The 11,976-nt window shown below is 39.2% G+C and overlaps 1 protein-coding gene across 6 annotated transcripts in view; it reads right to left on the bottom strand.

Moving 5' to 3' along the window:
• Window positions 1–135: 135 nt before the first annotated feature.
• Window positions 136–11,976, bottom strand: part of Fyb1 (FYN binding protein 1) — a 131,014-nt gene continuing 119,173 nt past the window's right edge. For all 6 annotated transcript variants that reach the window (XM_028767677.1, XM_028767676.1, XM_028767675.1 and 3 more), the window contains 3 exons: window positions 4,688–4,721; window positions 2,564–2,595; window positions 136–303 (listed from right to left, as the gene is read on the bottom strand). In XM_028767677.1, the coding sequence (XP_028623510.1) occupies window positions 281–303; window positions 2,564–2,595; window positions 4,688–4,721 (89 nt within the window). In that variant the 3' untranslated portion in view covers window positions 136–280. The remainder of the gene's footprint in view (window positions 304–2,563; window positions 2,596–4,687; window positions 4,722–11,976) is intronic.

The following is an 11,976-nucleotide window of genomic DNA, read 5'->3' as shown; positions in this document are numbered from 1 at the left end:
GAGAGAGAGAGAGAGAGAGAGAGAGAGAGAGAGAGAGAGAGAGAGAGAGAGAGAGAGAGAGAGAGAGAGAAGTGAAGATATTTAATAACTCTTATATCTCATTACTGATCTTCTGACATATTAAAGCAGAGTTCGTTTTCCAAGTTTAACATTTCAAAACTTTATAGAGATTGACATTTCGTTTTGTACATTCATTTTCTTTCTATAATACCCAAGAACATTCCAATTAAAAGTCATGTTGGCCACTAAGGAGGCACAGCGGGATGAACAGAGCAGAGTGCTAGTCATTGTCATAGATGCAACCTGGAAGAAAAGAAAATATATCTTTAATTGATTCACTTATTGGTTTTTATACGTGGGTGTGCGTATGTCTGTTCCTGTGTGTGCAGGTGCGTGTGCGCGCATGAGTGTGGAGAAGGCTGAAGGACAACCTCTAGGGACATCCTCAGGAGCCATGTACTTTCTCTGAAACAGGATCTCTCAATTTCACCAGTTAGAGAGAGCCTCGGGGTCTTCCTGACTCTTCCTCCCTAGGGCCGGGACTACAGGCACATACCACTGCCTGCCATTTTCATGTGTGTTCCAGAAATTAGACTCAGCTCCTATGATTGTGACATAAGCTTCACTTCCTGAGCCATACTTCTAACCCCCTATTACGTATGGTTTTGGAGGCAGGTCCTCCTGAAGATCAGGTTGCTTTCAAATTCTATAGATCATTAAACAGAACTTTCAACTTCTGAGTCTCCTGTCTCATCTCCAAAGGGCTGGGTCTGCATTACCACATACAAATTGTATACAACATACCTTAAGTGTTTCAAGTTACAAGTCTGAGTAATTCAATCTCTCCAGAATTAAGATGAAAAGAGAAAAGTAAAACTGGCTTATTTTACATTAAAAAATGCTAAGTGGAATGCCATATATTTAATCTTCTGTATTGGCTAGTTTTAGGCCAACTTGACACAAGCTAGAGCCATCAGAGAGGAGGGAGCCTCAGTTGATAAACCACCTTCATAAGATTGCAGGCAAGCCTGTAAGGCATTTTCTTAGTGATTGATGTGGGAGGGCCCAGCCCATTGTGGGTGGTGCCGTCCCTGGATTTTATAAGAAAGGAGACTGAACAAGCCATTGGGAGAAGGAGGCCAGTAACCAGAACCTTTCTTGTCTCTGCATCAGCTCCTGCCTCCACATTCCTGCCCTGCTTGAGTTCTTGTTCTGACTTCCTTTGCTAATGAACAGCAATGTGGAAGTGTAATAGAAATAAACCCATTCTTCCCCAACTTGCTTTTGGTAATGGTGTTTCATCATGGCAATAGTAATCCTAACTAAGACACCTTCATTGATAATCCAATTTCACCAATATTGGTGGACAGATTTATTCTCCATCAAATGAGATTGAAGATCAGTTATTCTACCATTGCATCACCTTTTGGAAATGAGATTAGTTAAGCATCAACAAATATCACATGCTTAAAAGACTAAAGGATCAGGGCTGAGGAATGACTCAATCTGTGAAGAGTTTGCTTGCAAGCAGAGAAAATAGGTTTGATCTCAGAACTGATGTAAAAACAAAAACAAAACAACAAAAACCTGGATGGTGCAAGGTATGATGGTGCACACCTTTAATCCCAGCACTTGGGAAGCAGAGGCAGGTGGATCCCTGAGTTCAAGGCCAGCCTGGTCTAGATAGTAAGTTCCAGGCCAGCAGGAGCTACATAGTGAAACCTGGTCTCAAACAAAACACATACACATATGCACGCACGCGCACACATGCACACGCATGCACTCAAGCAACATGATGACAACTGTGCACATTTTGTTGAGATCAATGCTTTGAGACATCATTTAGAAACACCTGATGATTGCACTAGTGTCATTAGTTATGAAACATGTACCTGTTAATTGATTTGTTAGTCTTACATTTCAGCACTTGCCAACTTTATGTTTGTTATATTTCAGTATTTGTTCATTTAGGATTTGTTAATTTCATATCTTAGAGGTTGCAAAGATGAGTCTATTGCTAACTTCCTGAGTATTTCAGTTGCTGTAGAATGAATATTGCTAGTTTTAAAACCTGTCCCTAATTAATTGACCAAGAATGCATTTCTTTGTGATTAAAAAAACCAAAACCTTAACTCATGTTACAAAATTTACCAACTACTTTCCCCTTCCTTCCATTCCTTCCCACTTCTTCCTTCTCTTCCCTGTTCTGTTGCTTTTTTGATACAGGGTCTCATGTAGCCTAGGCTTGCCCCCCAGTTTTCATTCTGTGGTTAAGGCTGCCCTTGAACTTCTGATCTTCTTGCCCCCACTGCCCAAGTGCTGGGATTACAAGCTTGAACCATCACAGCTATCTTATATTTTCTCATTCTAGAGAATAAAAATGCTTCTCTTTTCTTCAACTTCCTAATCTTGTGTGAAGATGATCCTCCTTCTCCCTATGACACTAGCTCATTCTCTTTCTTTGAGTTTTTGAGAAACTCAAATCTCAAACAATTCTGATGGCTCTAATTAAGCCCGTAAGGGGTTTTCACTGTTATTGTGGAGGGTGCTGTAGGACACTTACCATCTGCGATGTCATCATAGATTTCTCCATCGCTGCAAAGACAGAAAACCATTTTTTATTTTATAGAAAATATCTTCCCAACATTAACACACAGAAGAAGACAGCAATAATATGATTGACACGCATCAGACACATTTAGAGGTGAAAGGTGAGGCTGTGTATGGATGTGGAAGGGGACAAAGGCTTTACATTCATCTCTGCATCGTCCTTCCCTGGCTTCATCAACTCCTAGTTCATTCTATAAACAGAATGACAAACACATGCCTTGAGAGCACAGACCTTCCCTACTGTGTGTTTTGCCATGGGCATAGGACATCTGAACTGGGTACAGAATAGAATAAACTGAATTGCCAGGGTACCACCCTCTTCCAGATGCCTCAATCCAAAAGTGCATTGAATTTTAACAGCTATAAGTACAATACTTATACCTTTACTTGAGTTTCAAGTGTTCTACATTTTAAATAAATGAAACGTAATATCTAGCCTAGAAAACGGCTATATCATTTCCACGTGTTTCTAGTGACAATGTATACATATCAAGTTTAAAGTATTTACATACTAATCATGGAATATATAGTGATTATGGAATTCTGTATAGTACTTACTGTGAAGAGCAAACCCAGCACAGTAATTTTGGCTATTTGTATGTTTTCAGGCTTTGCTTAGTCCTGAATCTTCATCAAGTATTCTATTAACAAATACTGAGAGGCTCTCATGCTCTGGGAGACTTATGTATGAGTCAGATGTAAGCTTTGATTGTATAAGTGTATAGTCTAATGAGTGATCTTTAAATAATAAAGTAATATGATATATATATTTGTGTAGGATACAGTTCCGCGCATTAGAGCGGTGAGGGAGCTGTGTTACTTAGGGTAGCCATGTTCTTCGTTCCTCCTCTATCTCTGACTTTATCATGGCAGCAGCAGCTGGCCCCTCATTGCTGCCAAGAGTGGCAGATGCTGTGAGCTCCCTATGTCTTCTGTTTGGATCCTTTCTCTGAGGTAGAGGGAGGGTTTGGCTAATGGAAAGCTGATGTGAATTCAAAGAAGACAGATTTTCCTAACATTTAGCCTATAAATGTATATTGATAGGTACCGAACCAATAATCACTTAATATCCTTTTTCCATTTTCTCTCACCCATCCTGCAGTCATCACAGATGAAGATGTGTTGCTATCTGCAACACATTCTTCCCATAAAATGTACATGTTTCTTAGAACAAAGCCGATCCGAAGTCCTGCATCCACCACTATAATACTGCGGAACTACAGCAATAATGCCCTCCACTGTAACACGACTGAATACTGCTCAAGAAGAGAATGCCGTTAGGATTGTTTTTTGTCTGCCCTCTTCTGGCTTGCTGACAGTACTTGTAACATGCATAGTCCTATTCAGATGTGTGTGCCTTGTCACTTATGGTAAATGGTTTGTGAATCCTTGGGTCTTACATGATGTCAGTTTTACAAAAATTTCTATTGCTGCGAGACTCAACCTGATAGTGGGGTTAATTTTATGCTCTGGGTTTCTTGGATTTAGAATCTTAAAGCGTTTTGGAGGGGTCCAAGGGCTTAAGTACTAGGCTGAGACAGACTGTGAAAAGGTCTTATTCATAGAATACAAGAGTCATTGATCAGTATCTTTTTTTTTAGGGGGATGGGTGTACTTTCAATAAGGGCAACATGATAGAGTACTATGCCTGGTGTGAGGGTAGATAATCTTCAGTTAGAGGCCAAACTGTGGCGAATTACTGGTGATATTAGTACCTAACACACAGACAGTAGTTGTCTCTAATTAGGCCAGTTCAAATACTACAATAATTAGAAAGCAAAATGCAAACAATTAACGACAAGGGTAGTGGCTTTGCGTTGTGTGTCTTCAGTGTTTGCTGAGCAGACAGCTCAGCACATGTATAAGACTTCACCACAAGTGAGCCAGGCGTCCTTCCTAATCAAGACCGGCACTTTCAGCTTTGTTATTGGCACTATTATATTGATACAAATGTAATATATTGCTTTCAGTTTGCTATGAAATCCCTATTCATTACATTATTGATATTAATACTTTTTCCTTAAGGAAACCATAAGGTTATTTTAACAAACACGGTAGCAGAAGAAAATGGCCTTACTTGTCCACCAGGTAACTCCGAAGGACGTAACCATCTATAAAGGAAAAAAAAAATAAATGCACTTTAATGACAGATACAGTTTGGAAAATATTTAATATTAGCTACGGATTCAGCCTCGAAAATATTTAATATTTAGTTTCACAAGCTGAGAGACAAGTGAATAATTATGAGATAATGTATTGAGGGTCTGAAGAGATGGCTCAGTGGTTGAGAGCTCCTGCTCCTCATCCACAGGATCCAGGGTGATACCCAGCCGTTGCATCAAATAGCTCATAACAGCCTATAACTCCAGGTCCAGGGGCTCCAATACCCTATTCTGACCTCTGCAGGTACCCACACACGACACAACCACACAGACACACACCCTCACACACAGATATACACACACCCTCAGTAATAAAAACTTAAAAAATGTTTAAAAAGAAGATAGTATGGACTAATTATGTGTATATAGAACGTGCGCATAGAGGAAATTGATCACGCTCCTGTCCCTACCATCCATACTCATTTTCCCTCCTCTATTTCTCTTTTCTTCTTATTAATTTTAAAAGTCAGCCTAAAAGGTAATTTCATGATAGTGTTTTCACACCTGTGTCCTTACACTTTTGTCTACCTTATTCTCTTCTCTGACTGCATTCCCCGTGGCCCTGGTCCTTCTCTTGATGGTTCCCTCCCTCCTTCCAAATGGTCTGCCTTCTGCATTCACAGCACATGATTTCATCATCCCCTTCTCACCTCTAAGGCTGCCCTCTCCCCTCTCATCCTCTTCCTCGGCCCCCTCCCACATACACATTTAGACAGAGGTTCCACACAAGAGAGAAAACATGCAGCCCTTGATTCTCCTCGTCAGCTTTATTCTGTGTAATATAATCATTTCCAAGTCAGAGGACAGCTGGCAGAAAGCTGTTCTCTCCTCCTACCTCGTGGGTAGCAGGGATTGAACTCAGGTTGACAGCGACTGAAAAAAAAAGTGTGTGTGTGTGTGTGTATCAGTATATATACAAAATTATAAACTGTTGATAAAGACTGAAAATTTTTCTAACATTAAATTTTTTCATTTAAAAAAATCCCCAGAAGATTACGAAAAATAAAATTCATAAAAGGAAAATGTGACCACCTTTTTGGAAATTCAAGATGATCGTTGTTTGCTGGTGCTTTTCGGTGATTTGCTTTTCAATTAAATTACTTTTAATTTAAAACTCATTTATGGTAAAATTTTGTAGGCCTGTTTAAACCACCACTAGCAGCCCTTTACATAACCAAAGTTAATAATTCATAATAGACAGCTTGATTACTTAAATTTCATGCACTAATCATAAAAGCTATATTCTCTTACACTCTCAAGCTTAGTATCATTCCTCCTGTCTTTTCCTTGCTCCTGAGTTCTAAGTGACAGCTTTCTGCTCTGTTGAGGATTCCTTTATAGATGCTATTGTTCAAATCTGTTCTTTTCTCTGCCTCTCGCTGTCTCTCTGTGCGTATGGAAAAGGAGGGAGGGAAGCGATAACAACGGCTATGAATACTGAAGAAATTTCCCTAAGATAAAGGAGGTCACATGCGGGAGGTGGCCATGCTACTCTATGTTAGTTCTACGATTATGTGATAATTTAGGGCTCGCTAACTATAAAGTCTCTTATATCGTGTTTTTATGGGACTTTTAATGTAGCATAGGCTTTGCTGTCTAGTGCTTGCAAGTGCTAAGACTTTATTCTATTCCAGGATGGTTTGAGATACAGACAAAACGAATGACTTTCCATGAATTGTTAGGCCAACCCAGCAGTACAGTTCCTAGATGGTCTTTTTTTATGCAGGGAGAAAAATGTTCTCTGTGTTCCCATGATATGTATTCACTTACCAATATAAGATGGTAATAGAAAATATGGGAAAAAAACCCCTCTCAAAGAACAAAACAAAATCATGGTGATGGTGCAGAATGGCTGCCATGTTTAGCTTTACAACATATTATGAGCACTGACATTCCTGGGATTCTCACGGGTCACATCATCTTGGCATTTGGAAGCCTTCTGTTAACAGAAGAAAAGCTGGTGCTGTGAACAAAAGTCTTGAAATATGTGGTGGGGTAGAGCAGTTAGCACAATAACACCTGTCCCTTGTATGTGCCAAATACTTTTTTCCTAAAATGTTTGCTTGCCATCTTGTCTCAGGGCTAGCAACTCACCTGTGGGAAGGCATGGATGTATGGAGTTACCAATGAAAGAGACAACAGCTTTGGAAAAATAGAAATACACTTTATTTTGTATTTTCAGTTTTTCGTTAATAAAATGACAATTACCTATTTGTCTGTTGTATTTGCAGAAAATAAAATTAAGTTACTGTTGGTCTCCTGCCGTTAAAAACATAGAATCATATTGTGTGGGCAAGTGAACTGATGTCAAACTTGAAGGGATATGTAACACAATGAATGGTATGTAATATTGAATGTAATTTATTATTTTGGTTTTCACAAGAGCTAATCTATCTCCTTTTCTTCTCTGTCTCCTCTGATTGCTGTTTCTGAGACTTCCTATTAGAGTAATTTGTAACAATCTATCTATCTATCTATCTATCTATCTATCTATCCATCCATCATCCATCCATCCACTCATCCATCCATCCGTTCTGTTTTTCAGATGAGTTTTCACTATGTTGCCCAAGATTGCTTTGAACTCCCAATTTCAAGTGACGTTCCTCAGTCAGCCTTCCAAGTACTGGGGTTTTAGGTGTGTCCTACCACAGAAGGCCCAGATAGACTTTTTAAGATCCTGAATACATTTTTTCAGCAAGCATGTATTGTTCAAACCAAAACCAAACGAAAACAAAACAAAGAAATGATCAACTAGTTTTGTGATGATGTCCAGCCATTTGAAGTTTCTTTCTTTGATGCCTAAGGGAAACAGAACATTGCAACCACAAATACCTCCTTTTTAATGCCTCTTTTTCTTCTTTTTCTTTTTTTCTTTTCTTTTACTTTCTTTTTTTTTTTAGAAGGTTTCTCTCCAGTGACAGGAGGTGGGAAAAACTCTCAGCTTATGAACATCAGATTGTAGAATGTGTGCTGATATTAGCTAGCATTTTAAACATTTGAGAATCTGCCAGAAATATATATTTAAATGCCAGTGCCTACACAGTTCACACTTGCAGAAGTCAGTGGGTGAGACCCAATTCAATGTGATAATGTCTACGCCAGAGGCTTTTGCTCCACACAGTTATGCTTTAACCTCTCAATTGCTCAGTATAAACCTTAGGTTGCAGTCTTTTCTGATAGGTTGAAAAAAATTGGGAGTGAGTAAGATATTAGTCATGGTGGTGATGAAGTACAAAATGCCATGGCTGGTCATGAGAAGATGTAAAAATAAGGCAGGAACCTTATTCAGAGTCCTTAATGATATACATGCTAACAGGACCCATCAGGGCAAGCCAGAGGACTGTCTGCCAACCAGTTAAACCATTCAGCATGTATTTTTGTGACTGTTTATGTCAGACTTTTATCTGGGTGTTAGACTAGAAATCTAGAGTGTTCCTTTGACCAAGCCCTGCTCAAGGTGAGAGACATTACACTAGCGTTGACCATCCAATGTCAGGCACACTTCATTGAATTTCTGCGACAACCCAGAGCCTAATGAAAGTAGCAGGTTGGTGAAATAAGCAACTCAGAAGTGGAAGCAGTGTCCACTGGGAGTTGGGAATAAGGATACTTCCGATTCAAGAGGATAACTGAACTGATCTCAATGGACGATGAATGCATTCCAAGTCAAATAAAGTAGCACAGTGGGATTGAACCCACTTACTTTATTCATGGAATGACATGTACTTTGTATTTCTGGATGGCAATTCTAGATAGTAAACTGCATTTGTTGTCCATGAGTCTGGATCATGGGAGGACATTTATTGTATGCTTGCCTAGAGACTGTGCCTTCTTGACAATATTTCGTTAACAGGTTAACAGAGAAGTGATTGGCAATGCCATTTGTGGTGACCTAGATGAGAGAGAGTTAAATTTCTATAGCAATCATTCCAAGTCCTAGTGAATGTGTAGAGAATAGATCAGAAATTAAGGCAATTAAGAATGATCAAGGATTCATGCCAAAGAAGGAATAACCAGGGAAGAAATTTCATAAAAATTAAGAAAAGCAAGAAGTTTGAAAAGAAAAAAAATGAAATTAAATATATGTAGGCATAATGTTATTATGCACTATGTAAACTTTACCCTTGTGTTATTTAAATGCTGATTTCTTTGCCCTCAATCTAGACACTCCATTGTAAGGCTTTTGCCAAGAGTCAAGTTTGTGTAAATAATGCTTACTATTTATTCTCCGCCTTGCCAATAAAAGCTGATTACCCAATGGCTGGGCAGAAGAGAGAATAAGACAGGGGAGGGGGGAATAGAGAGACACAGAGACAGAGAGAGAAAGAGAGAGGGCGGAGATAGAGAAAAGAAGAAAAGAGATGAGAAGAGGGGAGAATGAACTGTAAGGAATGACAAAGGGAGTTCATAAGAGTTCAGTTGAAGTGCAAAAGGCCCTCAACGCAAGGGCACCTCTAAGACAGTCACCATCTCTAACAAATGTGCAGTCTCAGAATCGTCCTTTTCAGAATTCAAGGCAAAGGCCCATTGAAATTCTGAATATGTTTTAATAATATGATATATCCACATGTGTGCATATTCAACTTTCCAAACTCTATAAAGTCCAACACAGATATTGTATGACATTATTTCAAGGCAACCTCAATAAGTAGAGGATTTTAAATTCTGTCTGTTGGCCTCTACTTAGTAAATGATCCTTGACAATAAAAATATAATATCTAGTCTGACCATTTTGGTTTATAGCTGAAGCATTTTTAAATCTAGCATCTCTATGGGCTGCCATTTTAATTTCTTAAGCTTTTGTAGATTTCTTTCATCTTTTGATGTTATTGTAAGTTCTAGATTGGATTCTCCTGAAGGTTTCCTATTTTGATTCAAATAATCACCCAACCTCTGCTCTATGATCTCAAATCTACCCTTCCATCTTTCATTCTTCTCCTTATCTAAGCCTGCTTCTTTTTTTTTTAAATCTCTCTGGAAAAGGATATATAAAATTGCAATCATTATTGAAAAATAATTATTTTTATGCTAAATATAGGAAAATTATACATACCCCAGATCTCTTGTGACCTTGGATCTCCTTTTTAAAATTTTAAAATAGAAAATATTTTTTTCTAACTCTCTCTCTTCTTTTTTTCTAAAATTCAGTGTTTTAAAATCAGCTGCGCTAATTGTTTCATTGACTTTAAAAAAATCCAAAGTCAGCCAAGCATTATTTAATCTATCCCTGGGAGATTTCTTATCTCCCTTCTGTTCTCTGGCCATATCCTTTAAGCCTTTTGTTAGATCTCTCCACAATGGCTTGACCTGAGGGATTGCAAACTACATCTAGAACAGGCTTCATTCCATAATGTCTACAAAATTGTTGTATTCTAATGGACATTTATGCCTGAGCATCATCAGTTTGATGATCATTAAGACATTTCCAGGGGAGAACAGGAGGGCTCCATTAGATGTGATGGATCACTGACACGTGTCAGAGTTAAATGGTCCCCACCCCCAGGACACCACACTGCTGGAGCATAAATAACCCAGAAAGATTCGAACAGCAAGTATTTGGGATCCACAGATGGGAAAGTAGCCAGTTCAGCCATTAGAAAAGTAAATGAAGAGTAACCCCACCAGTAACTTCCAAAGCCAAATAAAGAAACCATACTCTGAGTCTCATTCGTTTGTAAACTAGACAGTGATAAGCATACATGGTGCTTTGAATAATGGTACTGTTTAGAGGTGTGACCTTGTCGAGGAAGTGTGTCACTGTGGGGGTGGGATTTGGAGGTCTCCTTCTATGCTCAGGCCCCACCCATTTCATTACAGAAGAGACCTTCCTTCCAGCTGTCTGGAAGACAGTCTCTCCTGGTTGCCTTCGGATTAAGATGCAATGCTCTTAGCTCCTTCTCCAACACCATACCATGTCTGCCTGTATGCTGCCATACTTCCTGCTGCCATACTTCATACTTCATGATGACAATGGACTAAACCTCTGAATCTGTGAGCCAGCCCCTAATTAAATGTCTGCCTTTATAATAAAGAATTGCCTTGGTCATGGTGTCTCTTCACAGCATTGGAAAACCTATCTAAAACAGCATCATTCATTTATTTTACAAATGTGCACAGTAATTCAGTCATTCTGGAATAATACTCTGAAAGGCAGTCTCAAATGCTCTGTAGTGCCCCTCCCTCTACAACTACTTGAGTACTCATTGGCCCAAATTTCTGCTAGTATTTAACCATTTTGTTCTATTTGTGGAGGGCTTTTCTCTGGCTTCCAGAACTCTCTGTTAGCTTGCTCAACATCCTGAATACCTTTACACCTACCTCAGAGTAGCCTTTAACCTTTTGTGTAATCTTCTGAATACGTACCCAGTTTGCTCACTTCCTGGTAGGACAGTAACTGACAGGGTTCACGTCGGCTTTTTAGTTTAATTACTCAGGAACTGACAGTTTGATAACAGTACTTTCCTGCCTGTCTTCTCTAACCTTCTTGTTTAACATTTATTTTATTTGACTTCTAACTATGTGTTTGTGCATGTCTGTGTGGAGTTATGGACACAATAGTGCAGACTCCTGTGGAGGCCAGAAGAGGATGTTGGATCCCCTGGAGCTGAGGTTACAGCTATTTGTGAACTGTGGGATGTGGCTGCAGGGAGCCAAACTTGGGTCTTCTAGAAGAGCAGTAAGATCTCTTAACTGCTGAGCCATTGTCTATCCTGAACTATAGCCACCTTTAAAATGAGGAAGTCAAACTAAAACAAAATACAACCTAAAGAATGTCTTTCTGATACACAAAAAAAAAACACCCTACAGGGTGGGGTTGAGGCTAAGAGATTTACAGTCTCATCCTGTGGAGATAAGAGTTTCAGACTGTCTAGAACTGAAGCAGGTATCAGTGAGCTTAGAAAACACAAAGACATCAGTGAGAAAGTTTACAGAAGTGCAGGCAATGTTTCCACTGTCATTTTCAAGCCCGTGTCCTGCCACTCACTGATGGCGCTTGCTTGCAGCCTCCACCGTCATTTTAAAAAGATGACAGAGGAACAGGGAGAGTGGGGAAAAGTCTTCCCCAGGGAAGAGCACACTAATTGGTTATTCAATACCAAATACCAAATGGTCATCCTTGAAAACTTTCATACACGTAACATTCTACAGACTGAGAGCTCTCTCTCTCTCTCTCTCTCTCTCTCTCTCTCTCTCTCTCTCTCTC

This window comes from Grammomys surdaster, unplaced genomic scaffold (genome assembly GCF_004785775.1).
Source record: "Grammomys surdaster isolate TR1022 unplaced genomic scaffold, NIH_TR_1.0 174, whole genome shotgun sequence".
In the NCBI taxonomy this organism is placed as follows: domain Eukaryota; kingdom Metazoa; phylum Chordata; class Mammalia; order Rodentia; family Muridae; genus Grammomys; species Grammomys surdaster.
Note: the sequence above shows the minus strand (reverse complement) of the source record. Positions and strands in the feature narration are given on the sequence as shown.